Source organism: Eutrigla gurnardus (assembly GCF_963514095.1).
Source record: "Eutrigla gurnardus genome assembly, chromosome: 18".
Taxonomy (NCBI): Eukaryota; Metazoa; Chordata; class Actinopteri; order Perciformes; family Triglidae; genus Eutrigla; species Eutrigla gurnardus.
In genome coordinates, this window is record NC_139929.1 from 4,317,461 (window position 1) to 4,344,131 (window position 26,671).

General features: G+C 43.7%; 1 protein-coding gene across 2 annotated transcripts; it reads left to right on the forward strand.

The window, feature by feature from the left end:
- Positions 1 to 32: 32 nt before the first annotated feature.
- On the forward strand, positions 33 to 26,001 carry nck1b (NCK adaptor protein 1b). Of its 2 annotated transcripts, XM_084033593.1 has the most exons (5): positions 33 to 199; positions 10,565 to 10,617; positions 10,995 to 11,235; positions 21,682 to 22,436; positions 22,575 to 26,001. In XM_084033593.1, the coding sequence occupies exons 3-5, from the start codon at positions 11,010 to 11,012 to the stop codon at positions 22,773 to 22,775; spliced, it is 1,182 nt and encodes a 393-aa protein (XP_083889719.1). In that variant the 5' UTR covers positions 33 to 199; positions 10,565 to 10,617; positions 10,995 to 11,009; the 3' UTR covers positions 22,776 to 26,001. The 2 variants fall into 2 exon arrangements, with proteins under 2 accessions (XP_083889719.1, XP_083889720.1); XM_084033594.1 differs by lacking the exons at positions 33 to 199; positions 10,565 to 10,617; positions 10,995 to 11,235 and adding an exon at positions 14,013 to 14,162.
- Positions 26,002 to 26,671: the final 670 nt, after the last annotated feature.

Below are 26,671 nucleotides of genomic sequence, written 5' to 3' on the forward strand. Positions count from 1 at the left end.
GAGCAATGACATGCTTTGATATAGAAATGCTATTCCAACGGGGCACATCGTCTCATCAGCTAGGCTAGCTTGAGTGGGAGAGGGGAAAAAAAAGAACTGGCTGCCGGCGAGGATTCAGGATATCGTTTTGCGTGACGCTTGCTAGACGTTGAATATTCCTTAAAGGGGATAAGAAGAAGAGGTGGCCATCAGCAATCAGGTAAGACACGGTATGATTCCGAGCTGCCGCTGACGGTGAAACTATCCAACGTTTCTAAGGAGAGCTACAGGCTAGCTGCTGCTATCCCTTGATTTCGCCGTTATAAATCACATCGGCTAACGGCTAAACGTTACTGTTAACCCAGACAAAAAAAACCCCAGTCTGTCGCCTTGCAAACATGGCCAACATACGGTTACCCGGCCGGCTAGCGTTATAGTTTGGCGAGATATATACACATATATGTGGCCGTTAAAAAAGACGTTTGTTGTTTGTTTGTTTTCTCATATAGCCGGGTTAACATTAGCCAAGTTAGAATAGCGTGATAAGCTGTCAAGCTTAAGTTATAAGATCAGAAGCTGAGTTAAAAACTGCCACACAAGCTCTGAATGTGGCCACACAGTGCACCACGTTAACGCTTTAATTTGCGAGCTCGAAAAAAGAGAGAGAAAAAGGGGGGAGTACGCCTCAACGGTGGCCACGGTAGACGCTTCACAATGCTAACTGCATCTTTTTTTTATTGTCTGTATTCATTCTCCACGTCGGTGGTTTGGTGTTGTCGTTAACTAATGCGTGGAAGTTTTTTTGAAGTTGCTGTGCTGAGATTTGAACCCAGCCTGGTTCGTGGGGCACGATGGGAGACATATGAGTCCCTGGACTTGTGTTGGACAGCCAGTTAGCTGTGATTGTACACACAAATGGTTATTGTAGTCGGTCTATCTCCTTTTATTTGCCTACTTATAAGGCCTTTCATTTATCCATTGGAATTATTCATTATTAATCTATCTATTCATATATATTAATATATATGTGTATATATATATTTTATGGTTGATTGTTTATACCTTTTCCCCTTTTCTTTGTCTAGTTGTCAATTAAAAATACATTTGCAAAAACTGCAAATGACAACTTTCACTGAATCACTCAGGATGACACATTAAAGGCCACCAGTGTGCTCCATCTTTTCTTCAGGAAAGCAATTCTGAGCTCAATTAATTAATAATGCATGTCAATATTAAATATAACATAATAAGATACATATATCTCTCTATATGCCTGTTTCTTTTTATAGTATTAGTGATGCAACGAAAGACGTTCATCACATTTTCCCCAGACTCTCAAGATATCTGGTTTCAAGCATCGTGTTTTGGATGAACATCCTTCCCAAATCCAAATATATTATTTTTACAGCGATATAATGACACAGAAAAATATTAGCTGGCACCAGAGAATGTTTACTTGATAAATTGCTTAATTGATTTTCCGTCAGTGGGCTAATAATTGTAGCTAACTACATATTAGAAGGAAAATGTCTGTTTACTTTCAATTATCCTAGGAGGCCAGTAATAGGTGAGCAAATGTACTGTGTAAGTAAAACCATTTCTGTTTTTGGGGCAAAATGTTGGATAATTGCTCCTTGTGTTTATCTCCTAACATTGTTTCTACTTTACACAACCAAAGCCAGACTAAATGTCATGCTTCGGGAGCACAATGGGCGATAAGACTGTATAATTGTTGGCAAGCTCTTGTGGCTTATGTTTGTGTGGCTCGTTTCAAAACTTTCCCCGCACCGTGAAACAATCAGCAGATTAATACGGACTATATTTATCTCACAGATATAAATTTGGAGATATGTGGTTAGAATGTCTTAAGGGTGAAGCATGTGTCTTTCCAAGTGCCAAAGGTTTTTTTTTTTTTTTGCAGCTGCTGAATTGTATAGTTTCTGTAATTATTGTCACACTGACAGACCTATTCACAGTCTCTCATTAAGGTTTCAGGGAGGTGAGAGGGGGGGAGAGACATTTGGTCTGCTGTAGCTCTGCTCTCAGTGGGAGTCGGATGGGAGGATATGCGTCGTTTGCAGGGAGAAAGATGGTGGAGACCTGCTTTACCAGCACAGTTTGCTTGAAGACTGGTGTATTTCTCATGAGCACTGAGGCCAATTTGTAAGACATGTAAAAATGGCCATTAGGAGACCCGTGGTGAACGTTTTCCATCAGCTTCCGGGCCATGAGCTCATGTTCAGGATGGAGCACTCGCCATGAACTGAAGCTTTCACTATTCATCTCTGCATGGTGATATTGCAGTGATGCGACTCTATTTACTTCATCTGTGTCGTATTTATAGCTCCCGTTGACTCAGATGCCCTCTAACAACATCCTCTTTTGATGCTGAAAGATAATGAAATGGATATGTAATGATTGTGCTTTTTTCCCCCTCCTGCCCATGCCTCTTGCTCTGTGCCTGCTATAGCACTGCTATACCAGAGGCCTCAAGCAGACAAATCTGTGTCCTCATAGCCTAGGGGAAAATACCAACTGTGCATGTTTTGTGATGGCCAAAAATCAATGTGACTGAAAAATTCCCTGGTCAGACGATAAGCCGAGAAATTGAAGTGAATTCTGTTGAAGTTAAGAAACAGGGGTATTTTTACATACTCGCTTCCCCTCTTTCGTCTTATAATCTCAGTTATTGCATACATTTCCTCATTTGGTTTTACAATTTCTTCTTTTTTCTGTTTTCCTTTCACCGCTCATGCGTGTAGGTATGTTTGAACAGTCAATAAGAAAAGTACCTTCTATGTGTTAACCGAGGTCACCTGCTGAAAAAGGAACGTTGCCTTTTGTCGAGTGCACCTTTTTTTTTATCAAGTAGACCTGAGAACACAAAGAAAACTCTGCTCACCCGTTAACGCATGCAAAAGCAAAGCCATTAAAGCTCTGCAGAGTTGAAGACGTTTGGTGTGTCGACATTTCACCTGTGTGGCCAAAATATTTGCCATAATTTCTCATTCGGAGCAAGTGATTTGACTTCCTCATTTGGAGGAAAGGAGTATGTAGTTTCAGGGGTGCTTTTTGCGATTAGTTCATAATGAGTCTGGGAGCTCTTTCTGTGGGTTTGGCAGTGTGAAAAAGAGGATGTGTGTTCTTGCAACTGCGGCATCATAAATTGTGATGACTGAATTTGTGTTGTGAGAAGTGTGCATTTCTTTATTGAGGAAAGTATTCTTTCCAGGCACAGCTGCATTTTCACTGAGATTCACTGAAGATATATTTAGTCTCCCCACCTACATATTTCATGTAAATTTGTTGAACCAACAATAGGTGCAGACTACAGGTGTTCCCATCTATGCACATCCAAACCCTCATTTACTATTCTCATTAAAACATTGTATGAAATTTAATGTAATACTATATATTTGTACAGTTGATGTCTTGTTGTCATTTTGTGAGTCTATGGGTGTATTTAGGTTAAATGACTATATTTTAAAAGAACCCCTAGTTTAGTCAAGTGCAGTCGTCCCTGTGTTTAAATTGTGTCCGATAGGGTTGGCCAATATAATGGTATACAGGTCTACCAGAAGACATTTTGCAATACAGTTTCCACAGCGATAGCATTTCTAGCAAATCCAGATGAGGAAGAACTGACTGCGTCATCGTTTATTTTGTAGTGAAAGATGAGAAAATTCTGCAGAAAAGTCTTTTTTTCTTTTGGTATACTGGAAAATACAAATTTGTGATTTGGATGATATTACACACAATATGGTAATGGCTGAAGTTAGGCTGATATTTATTTGTCTATCAACCTCAAAACATGTATCATTTGAAGTTCTCAGGAACCTTAAAGCTCCCATTTTGGAAGAATTTTAGCTTTGAACTCTTTTCTCGTGTTGTTTTGTATGTATGTAATTTCAAAATAACATTTTAAAATAATCAAATGTCACAAAGTGCAGTATAGTTATTTAAAAATCCTTCTTAATTGAAGAATTACTACTTCGTGATGTATATTTATAGCGTTACCGTGATGGATGGGTTTGGTCATATTACTAGTGTGTAGGCTGTTCCTCGGGCAGGCGGCACAGAGGTGAGGATGTCTGTAGAAAATGTTGTTTTGTCTCCTATCGGACATCTTTTTTTATTTGTATAGACCCCAGATTTTTTTGTGGCATCACCATGCAATCTGGAATGCCTCAAGATGCTCTCACAAGTTCCAACACGTGGCCCTTCCAGACTTGTGTCCCAAGTGGCTTGTTTAGTCCTATTGTGACAGCGCCCTAGGGCTCATATTTGCCAGGATGTTCGAAGACTAAGAGGAAGCCAGTGTATCCATTTCATCTCTCTGACATGTGCTGCCTGGTATTATTATCTTGCGGTTTACAAATGAGCTGCTATTTTGACTGCAACAATAGTTTTTTTTTTTTTTTCTCCAGAAGGCTGCAGTTGCAGCAGGTATACAGCTACAGTGCATTGCACAGCCAGATCTCCGTAATGCTACTAGTAGTCGTAAGTACCTGTCAAGCCAGAAAAAGATTTATTGTACTGTAATACTTTATGTGCTTTGTAAACTTGGATCAGTCACTGGGAAATCCCCCGGAGCTCTTGGAGTTGATGAGGCAACCTGAAGGTTTATTTTGCCGTCGCCTTGATCCCAGATTGCTTGGATGTGTCATTGAACTCGGTTGCCATAAGCAAAACGGGCGACCCAGAACAACAACTGGCAACTGCAGCAACTGGTCGGGCGTGGATGCGGATGTGTAGGCTCTGCTGATGTAGGTGGGGTCTGAGGAAATGGATCCTTTCTTGCACAGAGGTATTATGTTCTGGTGTGTATTTATTTACAGAGAGGATGTGCGTGTTTTCGTGGTGGTGGGTTGCTACCAACGGCAGTTGTATATTACATTAAACTCATTCAGCGTAAATGCCGGAAGACAATAATTAGATGATGTGTGAGTCTGGTTTGTATTAAACTTATTAAGCAAATACTAATGCAGTGGTCTTATCTCTATATTTAGCATGTTTCCTACCAGAGCTTTGGTTTTGTAATTTATTGTGGTGTATGATACGGGTGCTTTGCTTTTCAGGGCTGATACATATCACTGATTTACTTTCATGTGAATATCTTGGGGTTTTCTTCTCCCACCACCGTTGTCTCATGTTTGTGTCATCCCTTTTTATGTTGAGTTGGTCTCACGATTCCAACGGCACAAAAAAAGGACATCTCATCCCATTTTTCCAGCCACAAAATATGACAAGTCCGTTCACCAGTGCCATCTCTCTGCAGGCTCGACTCGGCAGCGTCGAGCCTCATGCCTTGTGAAGTGGAGAATATGCAGTCGTAATGAAGCGGGAAGTTCAAATGGGGAAGTGAGAACAGCTTGTTTGTTTGCCTTATCTCGGTTTTCATGATTATAACATGAATAATGAATATCTGTTATGAATGGGAGCCAGGTCTATCAGAACTTGTGTGTTTGATAAAAAATTGATATTTTAGTAAGGCATAGTCCGTGATCAAAGTTCAGTACTGCTCTAGAGCAATAAAAAGGCATTTAATAATCTGCTTCCGATGAGATACTCTTCGTTTTCTGGCTTAATTGCTGTCCAGCAATATTTCAAACAGTGGCATCTGTGTACTCTTCTCACAGATTTGTTTTGAGCAAAGAGCGAGCCTTTTGATGTGAAGTTGGCCTAAAAGACAGCTTGAAACTTTTGGTGTTGGTTGTTGCTATGAGAGCAAATCTCTGGCAATTCTCAAAGGACATGAACTGGTCTATTTTAGGCCATTCCCAACTGCTGAGGGTGATCCCGAGGGGTGGATAACCAACTGCTTTCACACAGTCATGAGCCTATATGCTTAGCCCAAAAACACGCCGTCCTTAATTAAGTTTTAATATGACTCCGGAATAATCGTTTCTCTAATAAGGATTGTCATATTTTCTTCCGGCAACACCATTGTTCAAGTTTAAATTGCTCCTTAACTGTCCTAATTGAGGTGCATTACATGCATCAATGCAAAGCAGAGATAAGTTATCTGAACTCAGAGGTCAAGCCAGTACTGTCAGATTGCATCACTTTCCCATCATCCGGTCACCCTTGTGTCCACACTTCCTGTCTCACAGCTGGCCTGCCAAGTCTCCCATGACCCTTTGCTGCTATGCTTCTGTTTTGTTATGAGAGAAATCTAGGACAGCTGGACAGAGATGCAGTCTCATGGTTGCTCTTTTCTTCTTCTTTTTTTTTTTTTTTTCCCCACATCTGTGGTTCGATGTGAAAAAGAGCACACGCTCGTGTTCATCAGTCGGTCGCCATCCTGCAGCGTCCGAACGTGAAGCCGGGACCTGCCCCGTGGCCAAACTGTGAGTTTTTGGTGTAAGTTGGAGGAAGTGCAGCAGTGCCAGAGGGGCTGAGTGAGCATACAGAGCACATTCCACAAGGCAGCAGAGGCTGTGATTTTAGCAGGCTGTCACAGGGATTAGGTTACTCAGTCTGCCTCTGTGAGCTCATGCTGTTGCTGTCTCAGTGCCTCAGCAATCCTGTCGAGTAGTGGTACTAGTTGCTCCCACGGCGACGAGAGACACAGATCCATAATTGTTCTCTTAGGCTCATTTAGATCATACATATCCAGTTGTTGTGACTTATTTTTTTTTGTTTTACCAAGAACGCCTGGTAGATAAAGTCAACGCCATTCACTGGATTCCATGCTGAACACTTAATACCATTCCTGCTCTTTCCTTCTTATGCATATCTCTAGTATTGTATCCCCATATCTTGTATTAATCCCCAAGGCCACTGGGTGTGCTCTTTGACTAGATCTCCACTTTTATTTCCCTACAGAGACACAAGGGGTTGTGGCAGCAGCTGTAGATTGCAGGATGTGGTCAACTCATGTCAGTTTCATAGTAACTTCGCAGAGCTGCAGACTGCATCTCTATTACACCACGATGTGCAGTTGTTGTGGTTAGCAATGCTATTTAAGCCTCCTTCAATTTAATTGAGTAGCAAAAAGGTGTGTGTATATTTATATATAATTCTGAACACCAAGGAGTGGTCCTATCCCTACGCCGTTTTTAACTATTAAAGATAACAGTGCCAGATTTGGATTGGAGGTCTTTTGCTGATGGGAAGCAGATGTGACCAGTGTTGCCACTCTTGAGAACATGAGTGGATGCTGATAGTAACGCTGGTCGTCCTGTCACTGGCTGCTACAACTGCTGCTACAACCGTAGATAAGATGAGGCCACTCTTATCAACTTTGTATTTAGAAGTTAATAGTTGGGGCTGTTTGGACGGATAGTTTTCAGCTTCATTCATAACGTTGACATGCAAATTTTAAAATAAACTTTTAGCTATTTATTTATTATTGGTATTATACTATGTGGACAATAACATTCCAGCGGTGACTTCAAGTATTTCATATTTATTGCCTTTTAGCTCTAATAATTAATTAATCATTAATTAATTTAATGATTTTTTCTTTTCTTTTAGGGTGTTGACATAAAATATGACTACACGCTTCATTCAATAACCTCAATAGAAGACAATTCAGTATTCACTCGAAACGGGAGTAGACGTATGCAAAAAAAATAGTATCTTCCTCAAAATCACCAACGTTTCTTTTGTAACTTCTTCCTGGATGAGCAGACACGTGTCACACATGTGCTTCAACAACTGAAGGTGACTGATTTATAGTAAGACGGTTATTTTATGTAAACTGAGTGTCAGTGGAAGAAACTTATACAGTGGGCGGTATGCAGACTTAATAGTGACATTTTGATGGTGTATTTTTGACCCTTTGTTGACTCAACAATTGATTTATTTGTCAAAAGTATAATCCGGCGTTTGATTGATAATGGAAATGCTTAATAGGCTGCTGATTAATGCAAATGAAATGCCTTCTGCCTTCATTTTCTATGAACATTATCATGATGGGCACGTTCTTTTGGTCATTTTCTGTTTTGCATATTGCGAGGGAGCAGTAGTAGAAGAAGGCAGTTAGCTGGGAAAACCCTGAAGTTACCACTGGCCACCAGATCTGACCAGCTGTGTCACCCTCGCTGACGACCACAAAGCTCGTCCATACAGATCCCCTTTTTTTTGTACCCAAGTTATCTTTAGTGTTTGACTTCCTTCCTCAAAATATCTATACAGTTACTCATTGCAATTTGTGTTGCCTTTATGTATTTTTCTTAAATGTGAAAATGTTTTTAATAACACAGGGAGCCGTTATTTAATACTTCAATATTTCCCAAATCAGCAACTATTAATCCAATCTAATAATCCTTCTACTGTATCGTGAATAATCTCTGGACAAGCTCTTCTGACATGTTTTACATATCCTTAAAATGTTAAAATTGTCAAATAGGATACAACATTGCAGATGCTGTTGTCATCAAACTGCCCCTATGGCAGTAAGTGAGCCTTGTTGTGTCTTATTTCCCACCGTGATCCTGTTTTCAGGAGCACAAAAGGCTGCTCAGAATCCGATACGAGGATGTTTGCTCAAACTGTAAACATGCACTTTTAAATTAAATTCTTTGATGCAAGAGAAGTATTGTTTATGTACGGGAAAGGCAGTTAAAACAAACGGAAGCCATAAGTATCAGACTTTGGTCAGACTTTGCTGAACTTTGCTCCTCTAGCATGCTCGCCGTGGGGTTGGTGATTGATTGGCTACCTGTTGATTCTGCCAGGCTGCAGGGTAAACGGAGATCGGCCCTGGATATGACACCATTTGAGAAGTTTGACCTGTCTGACCTCGTGTTTAGTGCTTTTGGAGTGGCGAGTGGCCGCGGCTCATGACTGCAGCTGCACGGTGAGCTCAGAGCATCTGTCGCCCGACTTTTTTGATCCTCCCTCACATCTGCAGTATCGTAAGTCACCGCAGTGTTGATGTGCACTTAGTGCACAGCCACCCTAGACGTGGGGGGTGAGGGCAGCGTAAGGAACTGGGAGACTGGGATACAGTATGCTTTCTGAGAGATGGCTGTATCTTTCATGCATTGGCAGGCAGAGTAGAAAGTGGAAAAGAAGATGGTAAGGGAGGGATGTTGTTAATGGAGGAGCGCATATACACACTTGTCAGCCTCTTTGGCAGACAGTCATGCAGCCCAGCCCAGGGAGTGGAGGAACTGTTGCCTTTGTCTCTGTGAAAGAGGCAGCACTCGAGGAGAGTAAATCAGCTCTTTGTTTTTGTGAGCCGCTCCCGAACGTGTCATGTTCATTAATTGAATTAGACGTGTAAACGGAGCAGGCAGGAACACGCCATGAGATAAAACACCCTAATGGTTTTTTTCGGTAATGCAACAATAATGTGTTGTATGATATGCAGAGTCAGTTTTGGATCTTTATAGTAAACATTTGAGCTTCAGGCTCTTGCCGTGGTGTTTCCCTTCATGAGATGTTGAGGAGGGGACTGTTTTCATTTCTGGAACAGTCAACATTTCCAATTCTCAAAAGAAAAGCATATACACATGTTTACTATTTAGTTTACTCCCCTTGGCTTGTCATGCTGAAAGTTAGCTTTGCTCCTTATGTTTGCCTAAGATCAGGTTCTGGGCCTATCTTGAGGCCAGCTGCAGCTGAAACCTATACACCGCCGCGTCAAATAAAAACCCAGAGCTCTCAATCAATGAGGTCAGTGTCTGGTCCCTGATGTCAAGTCAGAAGGGGAGGGAGGTGAAACTCCATCCACTCCCATGACATCAGAGCAGCTACGCAGCGAGCAGCCGCTTCAATAGTGCCTCACAAGTGCTGCGGTATTAACTTAAGCATAGATGCGCCGGCGGCTACGTGGGTCATAAGACCAGTTGGTTGTGAATGTGCTCATTGTTGAACACAAACAAGTTTTGATTGTGGATCACAGAACTCCAAAATCAGAATTTTAAAACCGCCCCGGGGAGCTCGACGGTTCCTGCGATAAGCAACGCTGCAAACAATGGACCCATGCTTGAAACGCGGGTCCACATAATCGCAGCGTTTGCTCGGGCTGCAGATGTAGGAATATTCATTGGCCTGGGCTAAATTTAAAGTGATATCCAACATCATTAGTGCTCCGCTCCCTGACGTGGCCACACTGCTGACGCACAGGGCCCCTCTTCTTTACTTCCCTATTACAGTAATCTTTGCCATCTTCCTGGCTCACATGTTTATGCTTGATGTCTCACACAATAGACAATCATTGGACTGCTTCTGAGAGGAAATCATCCCCTCTGCAAATGTATCAAGAATGCGGTTACTGAGGGATTGGCGCTTTACTCCCTGGCAGCCGTTAGTGTTGAACACTGAAAAGAATGGGATTTAAATCTGTTATTTCAAGAGTACAATTGGTGGTGGGGAGAATTATGTCTGCAGAGACAAAACTGTGGAAATGGTAGCTGGCATTTCTTCAGCTTGCTGTAGTACATTTGGGTAACACCGTCCATAGCTTGGCATGCATTTATCATTATTAATACAGCACCGCGTAGACGTGACCTTCAAGTCGCTTAAACAGAAATACAGACGCAAGTGTGTGAGTACTGTTAAGACATCTTTGTATACATGTTAAGAAGAGTCCATTTGTAATCCTCCTGCATTGTGTCTGTTTTATTCCTAGGTCTACAGAGAAGTATCGGAGCCCTTGAAGTTCTCAGCTTTGATGCAGTACAGGTACAGCTGCCTCCATTCAAACAGTTTCTAAATTTACTTTTGGTGTGTCTCGCAACTAATCAGTGTGTCTGGAGCAAACAGCACACGGGTAACGTGTGAATTCAGAGGGAGGTTCTGTGAAGAGTTTACAGTGGATTTCTCAGTTATGTTATTACGATTTGTGTGTTGACTCGTCATTATTGCTAAAGACTTTCAAAGAAAGGAAATGTCAGCATTTCCTACCACCTCCCACCTACCAATTTCCTGGGGGAAACCCTGTATTGTTGTACTACCACAGAAATGTTGCCATAGTGTTATGACCCAGATTGGAGTTTGTATGTGTTTAGAGAGAGTTTTTGCTGATTCATTTTACATTTTCTGTCATGTCTCTCCTCCAGTTTACTAAGTGCAAGATGACGGAAGAGGTGATTGTCATCGCCAAGTTCGACTACATGGCCCAGCAGGACCAGGAGCTGGACATCAAGAAAAATGAGCGCCTCTGGCTCCTCGACGACTCCAAGTCCTGGTGGAGGGTTCGAAATGCCACCAACAAAACAGGCTTTGTGCCGTCCAACTATGTGGAGAGGAAAAATAGTGCCAGGAAAGCTTCTATTGTCAAGAATCTCAAAGACACGCTTGGTAAAAAGACAAATCCCTTATGGTTTCTTCAGTTTCATGTTAAATTGTGGTGATGAAAAGGTTTCACCCTCCGAGGTCTTTTCATATTTACACATCTTCAGTCACTCTCAGCATCTTTGCTTTGATAGAAAGTGCCTCCCTTTGTGTTGTGTTTGGGTCATACCCAGTTGGTTATTGTTGTTCAACCTAAATGAACTTCAGAGAGCATCTTTTATCTAGGCCATCACCGCCTCATTTAGTTTTTAACCACATCGTTGTGGTATCTAATGTACTGTACACAGTGACAGCCTTCGCAGGAAGGTGGTCGCAGGCTGGTTTCTGATTGGTTGAAACGCTGAGAGCTACTTTCATCTCTCGGCACACTGAGACTGCAGATTCAGTATCAGATTGGGGGGTCTCGAGTGTCTAATGTAGCGTTTGCAATGGTAAGGCAGTTTTACATTCCTTTGATTTTCACGTGTTTATTTTAAATATGTAAGTTAGAATTTTGGTTTCTGGTTTCTGCAAGTGATTACAAAAGGTCACATCATGTGATTTATGGTTTTGAGTCACAGATTTGATCAGCGGAAGAAAAAGGAGGAACTATAACTTTTAGAGATGCTGTGATTATGTTCTTTTTGCCGCCGGTGCGGATTGCTGGTCGTCAATGAGCCACATCGGCCGATACAGATCTTTTTTTATTGTTTTGTATTGTTATAGCAGCTTGTAGATTTTTTTTTCACCAATATTCTGAAAAATACTTTCAATATCTGAAGTCAACTGTCTAAAATTCTAAAAGCTTTTACTTTGCTATAGTCATCTAAAAACAAAATGGAATATTTGTCTATATTTACGGATCAACTACAGTCCACAGTCCGTTTTGTGTTGACAATGATTTATCCCCTAACATTTTCTCCTGACCAGAATTGATACAACACAGGTCGGGCGTCTATTCTGTCAACACTGCAGTAATATTTGTGGGTGCTGCCATTTGCCAAGGGCCTTGTTCTACCAGGAGATAGCCACATGTGACCGTCTATGTAAGCCAAGGTTACCAGTTGTCTTAATTCTTCTTGATGACAGGCAGGATGATAATTTGGGATACACTCTGTGACCACTGGCATCCAGATAGCCTGCTACTCCTTTTGCCTATGTTTTTATGTTTTTTTATACGATGGTAAGATCTTGTCTTTGTTTTCTGCTTTTTTTTACTTTAATCTCCATTTGTTCTACTCTGCAAGGCATCATTGTCTCTATTATAAGAGCACGATGGGATGATCATGTGTGCTGTTTGTTTGGGCCAGAAGAGTCGATTAGGTTTAATTTTACACCAGCATTTTCCACAGAAACATAAAGGCCTGCATGATATTGAAAGTAAACTGTGTCACTTCTGAAGAGGCCTTATCTGCTTTGCTTCTTGATGTGGTGGTGGTGGTGGTGATGATGATGTACCCCAGCGTGTGGGGACCCCCCTCTGAGGAAGGCCTGGCACCCCCACAGTGGCTGTTCCATGCACAGAGGGATTGGCACAATGGGGGCGTTCTGTGTACTTCTAACCAGAAGTGTGTCTTCAATTTGCAACTGTATCACATACTGCAGTGTTTACAACACACTTATCTGCTGGACATGTGAACTGTGTCTTCCTGTTTGCTGCTGTCTCTTTTTTTTTTTATGTATATTGAAGTGGTCTGGTGAGACGAGGCTTGTGGTATTCGGGGAAGCGCTGTTTGCGGAAACACTGAAAAATGATATAAGAGCAGTTTTTTTATATAAAACCTAGCTCATATGTGAGATGCAAGAGGTTTCCTATTTGGTTTTTGCTGCACTTAAGCATGTAAATTGTTTCACGGCTGCATGTTTAGCCCGTCCAGTCTGTTCGGTCACCTTAAGTGTTTTCGTTCACCACAGCCATGGGCCTTCTCAACAACTTCCCACCTGTCACTACATCCATTGATCAAATAACCTCAGGTGAACAGCTGCATGACACACACACACACACACAACCACACACACACACACACACACACACACACACAGGCTCAGGTCTCACACGCACAAACCCAATAAAACTAGGACTAATACAAAACACGAGTTAAAGCAAATCTGAGCCTCGTTAAACGCGAGCACAATCACAGAAAGCTTGTAAATACTTCACCTTCATTTGTCATTTTTTATGATCTATTAATAGATTCACGACATTTTAACTGGAGGATTGTTGGTGGTTGTGTTTTACTCGTACGTGTGGGAGACATAAAGAGCAGCTACAGTCATGTGGGAGGAAGAATGTATCTTTTTCTTTCTTTTCTTTTTTAAATAAGCCCGTTGCTGGGTGTGGAGTAGTGTCATCTTTTGGAAGAACGTGTGAGGATCTGTCTGCAGATGGCTGTGTTTTTGGGTGTATGTTGGCTGTGTGTGTGTGTGTGTTTGAGGACTCATGTTTCCTGGGTTTGTTGTAAAGTTATGAGTGTGTCTCTACAAACAACTGCAGGCATGTGACGCTCACTGACTCACTCTGAGCAGCGTGCCTTCAGATTGAGTTATTTTTCAGACCGCCACCCTTCCTAGAAATCCCAATCTGCCGCTTATTGTTGATGAAATGGATCTTTCACTTTCCTATATCTCTTCTCGTATCTCTTTTTCTTTCTCCGAGTCCGAGCTTCAGCCCCCTCCCTCCCTACTTCTTCCCCTTTCCATGAGGCCTCTGTGCTCTTGCCTTCCAGAGCTAGACTAGAGGCCTCTCTATGCCGCGCCGTCATTGGCTCAGACTGACCACATGGTCACGGAGTGGGCTGCCCTGCTCCGCTATCCGCCCAGCTCTCTGGGTGTTCACATGGAATAACTCTACAGCTGCAGTGGGAAGGGAGCAGAGGCCGGGAAACAGACAGAGAGCGAGGGAGAGACGGTCGAGCCCAAAATGGACATGGCTAACCTATTCAAACATTTCTTTCGTGAGTTTTTACTTCTTTCATCTTCCGTAGCGACTTGTTTGCCGTGTTTTTTTTTTTTTACGAGCCGTGTAGAGAGCTTTTGTCTGAAGTTTGAGTGGTTCTTTTTTTCTCTCTCTGACTGCAGGAGTGGTTGTCAGGGTTTTCTTTCATCACACCCCGTCTGATTTTTAATTTTCCTTGTAAGTTGGCTTCGGGGTCAGCCAAATGAACGTGTCGTGTGTGTGTATATAGAGCAGGCAGGAAGTGATTTCTGTGCTAGTGTGTTGTGCTGGCAGGCGGAGGGTGTCTCAACAGCTTTTTTCTCTTTTTTTTGAGGCAATGTATGTGTGAGCGGCTGCAAAGACTGGGTGGATATGCTTTTGAGAAGCCTTCTGCTGAGCCGAAGCCTGTAATTGCCTCAGCAATCCTTCTCTGTCTCTTTCTTTTAAACACATACATAAACACACACACACACACACACACACACACAGTAATCCAACTCCCTTTTTTTTTTCCCGAGCGTTTGTCCTAGTGAGTGGGCTGCAACTCACTGGATTACATTATCATGCTTGAAGACCCCCTCTCCACCCTGTTTGGGAATATCTCAAGACACAGCCAAAGTCTGTTTTCTTTTACACTACCCTCAGGGCGAGCTCGCTCATTCTGGGAGGGGACACTTCCCCCCCCCCACCCCACCTCCCGCTCCACCGCCAGTCATGAGCTACAGTTGAAGGGACGTGGGGTGCTCATGTAGAACACTGTAGTCATTGTGCCGAGAGGAGCAAGGGGTCTCCGCTGATAGATGGGTCCCGGGCTCCCATCTCCCGCACCTCGCTGGGTTATCAGAGGAATGTCATTACCCCGACAGCTCCGTGGGCCGCTGATACTTTACAGCCACACTGACACACTTTCAAAAAGGCCCCGGCGCACACCCCATGCTGTAATCTCACCTTGTAACTGTTGAGTGGTATCTCCTGTCTCTGTCTGGCTTCCCTACGTGTGTGTGTGTGTGTGGGTGTCCACGGCTTGTAAAGAATCCAGAGAGTGTAAAGGTCTGAGAAGAACACAGAGATGAGCTAACAAACCTTCCGCTTGTGTAAACTGAGAGCTGTTAGTCTCCCCTCTCTCTTTCTCTTTCCCCTCCCTCTGTTTTCCTGTTTCTCAGCCTCCCCAGCGAGCGGAAACTCTAATTTGAGCCACATTTCTCCCTGAGCGTTGGAGGAGTGCAGGCCGGAGAGGAAGTGAGAAGTTAGGAGGAAGTTGAATCATTGTGCAGGGGTCTGTCTGTTTGACTTTCTGGCAGTCTCTGTCCCTCTGCGACTTCTTCTCCCTCTCCTTTTTCCTTTTCCCCCAAACCAGAAAAGCAAAAAGACATGATTATTATTAAGAGATTGGCAGGAGAGTCCTCACCATCACTGAGGTCTTGTTTGCCTGTGTGTTCTGCCATTAAGCATTGCCCAACAGGAAGTTAGCAGTGGTTTGGACTTGTTGAAGACCTGCAAGTGCTGTCAACATGTTTATAGAGTTAACTGTGGAAACGTTGACAGCATGGCTCTCCCTGGTCTATCGAGACTATTGATCGAGGTCAGGGTTAGGCTAAGGGTTAGCCCTAACCCTAGAACTAAGCCTGAGGAGAAATGGTCAGAAGAATCAGACTACCAGGAGGAGGGAGGGAGGCCTCGACCCCTCAATCGACCAAATTAATCAGCTAATGTGATGGTTGAATAATCATTTAAGCTATTTTAAAGCAAAATGCCAAACAACTGGTGGTTCCAGCTTTACAAATGTGAGGATTTGATGCTTTTTGTTTGTCCTATCGAGATAACCGTAAACTGATTGTCTTTGGGTTTGGGAATGTTCATTGGAAAGACATGAACTTGTGACATTTTATAGACAAAATAATTTATACAGGATATAGGGGAAAAGATCAATACATGAATTGATTAAAAACACAGAAAGTGTGTCGTCTGAGCAGCAGTTTAAATCCCAGAGATATTTGGGTGTTTGGGGAAAATCAACATATAATGTTTTTATCCTAGTTTATTTGGGGAGTAGCTGGCTTGTGAACCTCAACGCGTTTTGGTTTATAAATAAAATGTAGCACTGAATATCACAGTATGGAGCACATCTGCTTTCAGTCACTATTCTATATTTTACCAGGTACTGAAAGCAGACGTGTGTCTGGTGAAGTCTGTGTTTGCCGTGGCTTGTCTTAATTCAATATTTAAAAAGTTTGGCTTCTTTAGAAAACTGTTAATACGTCTTTAAGTTAAGTATCATGATAGCATGTGTGTCTCTCAGCTTAGCTTCCTTGCAGTTGCTCCTCCTTCCCACAAATGAATGTTGTTTTTATGGTCATCTTTCGTTGTGCAACACACTGGAACAGTCAGTGTCATGACATCTGTTGCTTCACTGGTGTAGCAAAATAACATTCATCCAAACGGCTCGAAGTGAAGGAAATCTTGCTGTTTGTACTAGCGTTCTTTAAATCTGGGTCACCAGAGCAGAGGTCAAGTGGGAAAAAAAAGTATGAAAATGTCTGTGAAAACATTTAAAAATGCTGGAGTTTGAGAGAAAGATAATCATTCCAGTGTTCCACAATGATGCAAAGGCATCAACAGCCGGATCAGCTTGATCCACAACCAGTAGGATTACAGAAATACCGCTAACAATTGCTTTTTAAGCACAAACACCTCGTTTTACGATCAGGAAAGGGTTCTACTCGGCGGAGCCCGCGACGGCAGTGCAGCAAAGTCTGGAGCTGTAAAAGCCAAATGGAGTCGTGTCCCTCCATCCCCTCCCTCCGCTCAATCACAGTGACTGATGGCTGCCTGCGTTTGATGTCCACGACGGCCCCCGAGTTGAAAGAGCGTTGCGTGTTTCCTGTGCAGCTATCAGTCAGCCATGTTGGCAGCAGCGCTGATTGAAGCCGCAGTCTCAAAAGGCATCCCCGTCGAGGAATACGCCGACTCGCTCTCGCTCGGTGACTTTGACTCACTGTTCCCCGACTGCACACGGTGTCATTACATTTAATGTGCAAGTCTCATGCTAAACCATACGTCTGAGGGCGGCCGGGGTGCGTCACATGTCTGTTGAATGTGAGTGACACGCTATTGTGAAAGGTTGACATTAGACTAGACATTAGGAAATGATATAGGCTTGTGTGTTCTTATTTGCTTATGAGAACATTTTAAACACGTAGATATTTCTGTATGTAAGCATCTCTCCGCTGATGAACTTCGTGTTAAAGTGCGGGGATGTTCAGACGCTGTCAGACAGGCTGACGCGGGGTGTTGTCGTCCACAGAGGAAGAGCCCTGGAATGGAGGGAAGCCGAGGGGTCGAAAGGGCCCTGGCAGACAATGGACGGCCAGCCAGCAAAGGGAGGCCAGGGCTAAAAAACAAAACTGGTTCCTGTCTGTGACTGGTAGCCAAAAAAACCCTATGTGACACTTTCTTCTCCTCCTGCTGGTGCGTCTCATCTGTAAACAAAAAAAAAAAGTGAAGTTTTTGGATGTCTTACAACATAAACGTGTTGGGGTTTTTGGCATTGTTTGCAGTGATTTACCGCCAGCTGACGCAACGGCATCCTTCCTCCGCATCCTTTTTTCCTCAGGAAATGCACAGGAAAAAGCATCTGACGCTGAAACTGAAGAGTTTCCAGTGCGCTGTGCCGTTCTGTCATCAAGACCTTTTTCCAAGTAGCAGTTGAATAGTGGCATGTTTTGTGGTTTTCGGGGAGGAAGCCCTCAGCTACCTCATTTGCGTACGCACGTGCAGTGTTCATGCAGTTGGCATTCAGGGTCGGATTTAGGTGGAGAGATGAAGTTTAGGCACTGGGAGGAGGACTGTGGGAGGAGTCAGGGGTGTTTGTTTTGTTTTGGTCTTATGGTAAAGGTGGCAGGACTGGACTGGACTGGACTGTTCCCTATTGGTAAGATGGACTGTCCCATAATTAAAGATTTGCAGCTTCAGTCTTGATAAGAACCAGAAGAAGTCTGAGTCCTGTCTGAAGTGGGTACCAACGTACCAACTACTTCTTACATGGTAGCCTAAATGAACCCTTACTGGAGAGGTGGCAGCCATGACCTTGTGTGCATTGTTGTGGAGACATGCAGCCACTTTTCCAACAAGTCATCATGTTTTTTAGCTGCGAGATTGTCAGCTATGTATCTGCCGAGCAAACTCTCAGGGTATTTGCTAGAGAGGGAGTCCAGAGAGAGACTGATGATGATGAGTATGCGGTCAGCATTATGTTTAATTTGTGTTTACCTGATCGCTTTAATCGCTCCAAATAGTTATTGTCGCTTAATGACAATAACTATTTTTGTAATTTGGTGAGATTATCACTGTTTGAACATGATGCTACTATCACAATCCAAATCACTAACTAGTGCCGTACAGAAAAGTTTGACGCTTGGTTGCATGCAACAGTTACATTGCATTTCCCTTTTCTAGGGTGATGAAATCATAAAATTCATCAACAGACATTTCAAGCTTCCTTCAAAAACCTCAGTCAAAGTTTGAATGTAAAAAATGAGACATTTTATTCACCCACATCACTTTTCTTGTCGAAGCGCAGAGCAAAGTTTTGGCGTATGAAATGTTGCTGTTGATGTCGCGTCAAAGAGACGGCAAACTGTTTTTTAATTAAGGCTTTTAAATTCACTCATCACTTGTGCTGATTAACTGAGCTCAGCGGGTGGACATGCTGCTCCTCTCCAAACATCTCCGAATGCACAGCAGGACGCAGATTCTGGAGATCATTTATAGAACGGTTCAGCCCTGACGGCAAACTGCTTAATATCGCCATCCTTGATCAGCCTTTCAATCGTTTATTTACCATCCAATCAGCAAGCTGCACAGCCTGTTTCAAACCAAACAGGGTAGGCTGTTTATTAGCACAAACATATTGATTACAATTCTGGAATGTTCACGCTGAAATCGTTACCGATACCTAAAACATGTACCCTTCATTAAAGGCATGAACTCTCTCTCTAGGGTTCTCTCACATATCTGACACATTATTTCCTTCCTTCGCAAAATACTAGATTAATAAGTGCTTTTGTCCTCATGAAGTAACACTATTGTCCGACCAAGAATAAGTGCTAAAAGTGACCAACCAGAAAGTGTCCCACCAACCTGGCAGAATATCAAAGAAGGGCCTTGCAAAATGACCGCCAGTTGACCAGAATGCAACTGTGCTGTCTGAGCAGTGTGTGTGTGGTGTAAGATAAGAGCCTCTTCTTAATTGTAAAAGGAACAAACTCAGAGTTGCCAACCGCTGCTACACCAGTTCATTCTCAGCAGTGAACCTGCAGCATCAGGATGAGAAGCAGAAGTCCTCACCTTCTCTCTGCATCCTCTACCTGTAGTACAGGTGACTCCCAAACTCTCTCCGTTCCCGTGGCTTTTTTCATGCAAAGTGTTCGTGTAAAGGAAGCAGGAAGCAGTAAATGGAATCCCTGACGAGGACACTGATAAGGTCTGTGTTACCTGGGAAGAGAGATTTAAATAAAAAAAAGCTCAGCTGGAGCTGAAAGATACTTTATTTATACAGGGTTGACCCCTAACCTTTTGTTTGGAGCTAACTAGGTCATTTCCAACTGTGCGTGGAACACATCCTGGGGGTTGCATCTGCACAAACGTGATCTTCTCCCTCGACATGTGACATCGCAGCTGTAGATTCTGATTTCAAACACTGAGCTGTTTGTCTTGGCAATGTGTACGTAAACAAAATCCAGGTTCACCTTCTCGAATTTGGCCATTTCATCTGTGAAAAATATGTATATTTGCATATAGATGGTTTGTTGGGTGTCTTTCTGTAGAGCTAAGTAAGCATAAGTAGACCTCGCCTCCACGTTCAGCTCTTAGCTCCCTGTCTGGAGTCTGTAGTTACCTACGGTGGTGTGACTAATAACAGGGTCTACCTGGAAGCAATTTGACGTCGGACTCTCGGCATACCGTGAAATTTGTCTGCTCTCCTTGAGTCACGGACACTTTTCAGTGCCAATTTCTCCGCGGCAGAGCAGATTCAGCGTGGCGTTGGGACAAATAAGTAACGTTCCCCCGCTCGGCAAAACAAACACACCGTCCTCCCAGGTGGCGATTACACCCTACCTTCCTGTATAATTTCACCCAGCTGACTTTTGATTACGCAAGCAACAGCCTTGCAAACGTAATCAGAAATGCTCACTCCTTTTGGTTTGCTCACTGTCTGGTATCAATGTCTGTCTCCGATTTTTGCTTTAGTTTCCCCACATCATCAGTTAGGCCGTAGATCTGTGATAATAACAATAATGTTGTGCAAGAACTAGTTAAATGGTGGAATGTAAGACGGGCCGAGCTGTGATCGTTAGAGCTGCTTTTCTGGTATCTTGGAAAGTTGGAAGAAGGTGTGATCTGGCCTACTGTGTCCACTGCACTGAGCTACACATGTGTTTCTTACAACGGCTAGCACGCCCGGCTGCCAAGTGTGAATTCTTGTCCAGTAAGACGATGACCACAGGGCTGCCAAGGCTCAGCCTTCTGGTTCCATAACCCAGGGAAAGGCTAGAGGGTTCGGTAATCCCCCTTCTGTTAGCCTCTGGGCTGTTTAGAGATGCTGAAAGACGGACTGCATGTATGACCAGATTCACCCCGTGTTCACTCCCTTGACCGGCTGACGTCATAGCCTGCAAACGGGAAGGAAAAAGGTTGATAGTCTTGACAAATATTCCGTTTTAATCATCCCCCTCTCTGAAGTGGAAGTCGGTGGGATGACTGTGATTGGGTTGACAGAGTGGAGTTTAAAGCGAGAGCCTTTGCAGAAGTGGGACAGGATTCGGTATCCAGCTGCTGTGCAGGCGAGGCGGCAGGTGTCTGTTCAGCCAAGGTGATTAGCGCAATGTGATTAGCAACAATGAAATATGACTGAGCCCTTTTGCCTGCGGAGATCAAGGCTAAATGTTGCTTGTAGTTAAGGTAGCAGTGCTTTGATTAAAGTCGTGTACATTCTTTTTTACAGGATTTATACGCCCATGCCAACTCTGATTCTTCTTTTTTTTTCCTTCTCCACCACACCAGCATTGCTTCTTTTTTTGTTTCCTCAGCACCTCGGCCTAATCCCCAAGAATGGCCGGGATTTGGAGTGTGGGGGGTTAGGTCACTGTAAATGTGGAAAAGGAGTGATTTTTAGCCGCGCCAACCCACACTCCCTGTATTTCACCACAACCTCCTAATGCTTATTATCACGGCCTGGTATTTGTGTGGGATCCGCGCTCCTCCCTTACATCTTCAGATGTGTTTTTAATGATCTGTGTGTGGTTGTTTTTCTGTTGAGACTTGTTCTACATCCGTGCTATGGTGTGAAATTGTGAATTCCAGCGACTTGCTTTTTAGGAAAATGGTGACTTTTAAGTTTTAATGAACACCAAAAAAAAACCCAAGGCTCTGTGTGCCTTCTAATTAACTTTCTGACCTTATCCACTGGATTCACTCGGTTTGAGGGGAGACGAAGACGTTTTCTCTGTCTAACACCTTCCAATGATTATTTTCTCCAGGGATCGGGAAGGTGAAGAGCAGAAAGGGGGGGATGAGAGACACCGCCTCCAACGCCGACACAGACATGTACGCCGATAACGGCGAGCGGCTGTACGACCTCAACCTGCCCGCTCTGGTGAAGTTCAGCTACACGGCGGAGCGCGAGGACGAGCTCTCTTTGGTGAAAGGAACGCGGGTGGTGGTGATGGAGAAGTGCAGCGACGGCTGGTGGCGCGGCAGCTACACCGGCCGCTCCGGCTGGTTCCCCTCCAACTACGTGACGGAGGACGTGGACGGGACGGCGGGGGGAGGGGGCATGGGCGGGCTCGGCGACCCGGCCGGATCCCTGACGGAGAAGCTGGCGGCCGTGGTCAACAGCACCACGAACGGGAACCGAGTGCTGCACACGGTTCAGGCGCTCTACCCCTTCAGCTCAGACAACGACGAGGAGCTCAACTTCGAGAAGGGCGAGGTGATGGAGGTGGTGGAGAAGCCCGAGAACGACCCGGAGTGGTGGAAGTGTCGCAAGGCGGACGGACGGCTGGGCTTGGTGCCTAAGAACTACGTCACCGTGCTGGACTCCGCCGCCCATAAACCCGGAGCGGGGCCCGCCGGCCCACCGACACCCGACTGTGACTACATCTCGCCCTCCAGCGTCGGGCGCTTCGCGGGGAAGGAGTGGTACTACGGGAAGGTGACGCGCCACCAGGCGGAGGTGGCCCTCAACCAGAGAGGCGTAGAGGGGGACTTCCTCATCCGGGACAGCGAATCATCGGTCAGTAGCTCACACACCTTCACCGACGTGTCGTACATGGTTAACCAAGTTCTCACAACGCCACCGCTGCTACAACAAACACACACCATGGTTTTACACTGATGATATAAGTTTGTATTTCTTTTTTTTTCTTTGCAGCCAAACGACTTCTCCATCTCCCTGAAGGCGCAGAGCAAGAACAAGCATTTCAAAGTGCAGCTGAAGGACAACCTTTACTGCATTGGACAGCGCAAGTTCAACTCTATGGAAGAGCTTGTGGAACACTACAAAAAGGCCCCCATCTTCACCAGCGAGCAGGGAGACAAACTGTACCTGATCAAGGCCCTGGCTGCCTCCTGATCCCTCTCTGTGACACACACACACACACGCACACACACACACACCTATACATTAACTGCATCCATATATATATATATGTGTACACACAGATACGTGCGCCTGAACACACACTAACATTTAAAAGCCCAAGCCTGAGAACTTTTAACACATCATCAGGACTTTGATGCCCGGTTTGTGAGCATTCCAAGAGGAGGTATGGAAGAAGCATGGGAGACGTGGAGGTATGGAGGGGGGGGGAGGCAAAAAGACTATGGACTCCTGAGAGTTTGACTACAGATCTCTTGGTCGCCTATTTTAAATTATCCAGATGTGTTAGCTCATAGGCAATGCCATGTATTTCCACCTTGATATCTATTAGAGTTGCATTTAGTTTTCTTTTTTTTTCTTTTTTTTTTTTTTCTTTTTGTTGATAATATATAATCTTTTTTTAACAGCTTCTTTTTTAAAAAAATGTGATGATTTTTAAATATCCAATTCAAACTACCCGTATTTCAAACTAGCCTACAGAGGTCAACATTTCAACTCATTTTTTTGTTTTTGTTTTCGTGTCGTCCGTCTTATTTTGTTCTTTATGACCGTGGAGCCGCTAATCCACAACTTCTGCTAAATCATGAATAAAAAAAAAAAATATCAAGTGACCAAAATGTATTTATTGATACAGTTCTGTTAGGATCGTGGTGGTAGAGATGGGAATATATCGCACTCGCAGGCATCTGATGTGGAGGATGTGGAGGACTCCTCTTCTCAAAGTCAAACCTAGTTGTTCAACCTTTTCTTTTTGTACCTGCAGAACTGCTTGTCTCACATATTGCTGTATCCGTATCATGTGAATGTTCTTAAGGCGAGGCGTCGCAAGACGGCGGCCGGGGCCCGACTTTGCATGCGTGCATGCAGACAGGGAAAAAAAGCGTCCTCGCACCTTTTCGTTGTTATCTCCATGAATAGAGGTTCGACGGTCCACGTGAGCGATCGGGGAGTTTGTCCGTGTGTCTAGAGGTCATGTGAAGAGTCAGAAAGTTACTTTCCCCTCGTAGCCTTGGAGACTTCCTCCTCCTCCATCCCCCCGCGGTTATGTGACTGACAGCTGATGTGTCCTTGCCAAAGGGGGCGTGTCTCTGGAGATGAGCAGGAAGGAAGGCAGTGGGATGGGTGTACATTTGACAGCGGCGCAGGCTTCCAAACACCCACCAGTTCTGTGGAACTGGGACGGGGGACCAGCGTTGGCAGTCCAGATGATGATGTCACTGCTCCCGAATTAGTGATCACTAATCTAGCTAGGAGACGCCCTCTTTGTCGAGGAGGCACAAAGGATTTCCAGAAAACAATCCTTTTAAGTGCTGGTAAAAAAGAAAATGCTAGATATCTGGGTGTTTTAATTCCACGGCCACCATGTCTTAAGAAGTCTCCTAGTTTGGGGGAATCCAGCTTGCGTTTCCCAAACGTATGGGCGATGTCGAGTTAGGATGTCGTGCAGTAAATGGTATTTTGTTGAGTGAAAATGGACCAAGTAGTGTTTGAATGTTTTGAAGGGGCAGCTAAGAACCAGCGGCTGCAATCAAAGCTGCAGCAGCGTTGGCAGGGGAGCCGCTCAGGGAGACGACGGCGACGACGATGATCACGATGCTTGCGATGATGAGTTCTCCAGCTGTGGGAGAGAGAGAGAAAGAGGGGGAGGACGAGGGATTTCACAGTGGAGGAATGGAAAACTGGACCCTAAAAAACAAAAGCAGTGAAGTGGGATCTAGGGAGGAGACTCTGAGAATGTGTTCCACTGAATAGTGTCTGGATTAGCGCTCCCAGTCCTGCACGGGTGGGGAAACCAACGGAGGCCAGCCCTGATGTATCATAGTGGAGAATAAAGAATGTCGGATGGGAGGGCTTTTTTAAAGTCTAATTAATCCAAGCATGAAGAAGTATGTCATGCCACAAAGAACACAAAACATGGGTGTGAACCTTTTTCTTTTTTTTCTTCTTTCCTCTCCGTTCCCCAGACGATTGTCCAAGCTATTCATACAAGAGCTGTGTGTATATTCTGTTTATGAATTAGAAACAATGAAACCGTTTGATTCATGACGGGTTAAAAATGGCAAGTTTCTAATTATGCATCTTACAGAGAACCGAGTCAGCAGGATTACGTCGTATTGAGTGCGAAAACATTCCAGGATAATAAAAAAAAAGCTTCTGTCAGGACTCAAAGTCCTTGTTTTATCCCCAACGTGGTTTAAAATGTGAATCGGAGGCTTGTTTATCAGTATGACGAGTGATTTTTGTTCATTTTGGGTCCTAAATCGAGAGAAAAAAAAAGTTGTTTTCAACATTTGTGCCTGTATTCCCTTCGTTTTCAGTCATCTTGGTTTGTGTGTTCATCAGTCACCACATAAGTATTTGGGTTACAGCAATCCTGTTACGTGTCCTTTATTACACCCAATCCCCGACTGATGTTTTTGGTGCCATTTCTTCCCGACACTTTATCATGTTTGCCTAAATTAATATCCAACTGTTATCAGCAACCTTTTTTTTTTTTTTTTTTTTTTGGGTGTAATTTCCCTCCTGACTTCCAGTCCCCACAGCACCTGTAATATTACGCAGCATTTAACGACAAACGCCGACGCAACGTGCCCCAGTTTGAAGGATTTAGGAGATTTTAATGTGCCTTCACAGCTTTCTGTCAACCAAAGGTTTAGTCTTTTATTTGTTTTTTTTCTTCCCACTTCTCACGCCGTCACTGCGTGCTGTTTGGGAATAGCTTTGCATGTGCGTCTGATCTTATTGGAGCGATGTTTAGCTGAAAATGTCCTTTTCTGTTTGTTTTTTTTTGTCACGCATAAAATGCCCGTTTAGGTGTGTAGTTTCAAGTGACCTTACCTTTGCCGACTTCATCAAGTATAACTTCTTAACGGTGAATGCCGACATGTGCATTCGCCAGGTGTGATGTAATCACCACCTGAATCTCATGTATGAGTCACAGCATCGCATATTGTTGGTTGTGAAGGAACTGTCATGGTTTCCAAGGAAATTTTTTTTTTAAACAATGTATTTCATGAGACTTAGTGTCAGACATTCACCTTTGCAGTCTAGCCACTTAAATATGTAAAAAGAAAAACCCTCAATACTTAAATGTTTTCCTTGATATTCAAATACAGAACGACAGTATCTCGCTGCGTAGATATTGTTATAAACTGGGATCTTTTTTCTTTTGTTTTTCTCCATTTCACACCAATGTAGGCCGCATGAGCAGAGCCTTGTAGCTGTACAGAAATGGTTTTAATCTGCTTAAAAAAAAGACACAGAAGTCAGTTGTGACGGATATTATCAAGGGATCGCTCATCAAACTATTTCATGATCAAGAACTACAGCGTGTCTAACAACACAACCTGAGATCATCTTGAATCCCCGCCCCTCTCAGATTGATTTCTTGATAATATTCAGAGCAAATGACCCGTGTTGAACTTTTTGGTGCTTTTTTTCGTGCTGCTTCTTGGTGTTCTTTGTCTCACAAAAGCTTTTTTCTGTATGAGAGCGAGTGAAGAAAGCGGATCCATGCTGTGGAATGATAAAGGCAGTGCTGTGAAACTTAATGTCATGCTCTTAATACTGTTTTTATGGAGGGGGGGGAGATCGTCTTCAGGTGTAATAATTTAGAAGAGTTTATTAGAGTGTTCAAAAGATGTAATAAACCGCATAAAAAATTGATACGATAATGGTGTCTTGTTTTTCTGTCCGTCACAATGTGTTTTAATGCTCTCCGGATGGATTGTTCGATGTTAGTTCTTTAATTTAGTCTAAAAGCAGCCTTTAAAAACATGTTTTATAGGCCTGCAAGTCCTAACTATAAGAGAACTGGGCGTATGTGTTCCTCTCTGTGTTTAAACGTTGCTATAATGTGATTATAATGC

Coding starts and splice junctions, on each gene's coding strand:
- nck1b (XM_084033593.1), top strand. CDS start 11,010: ATGACGGAAGAGGTGATTGTCATCGCCAAGTTCGACTACATGGCCCAG. Junction 11,236..21,681: donor GAATCTCAAAGACACGCTTG/GTAAAAAGACAA, acceptor TATTTTCTCCAG/GGATCGGGAAGGTGAAGAGC. Junction 22,437..22,574: donor TCCGGGACAGCGAATCATCG/GTCAGTAGCTCA, acceptor TTTTCTTTGCAG/CCAAACGACTTCTCCATCTC.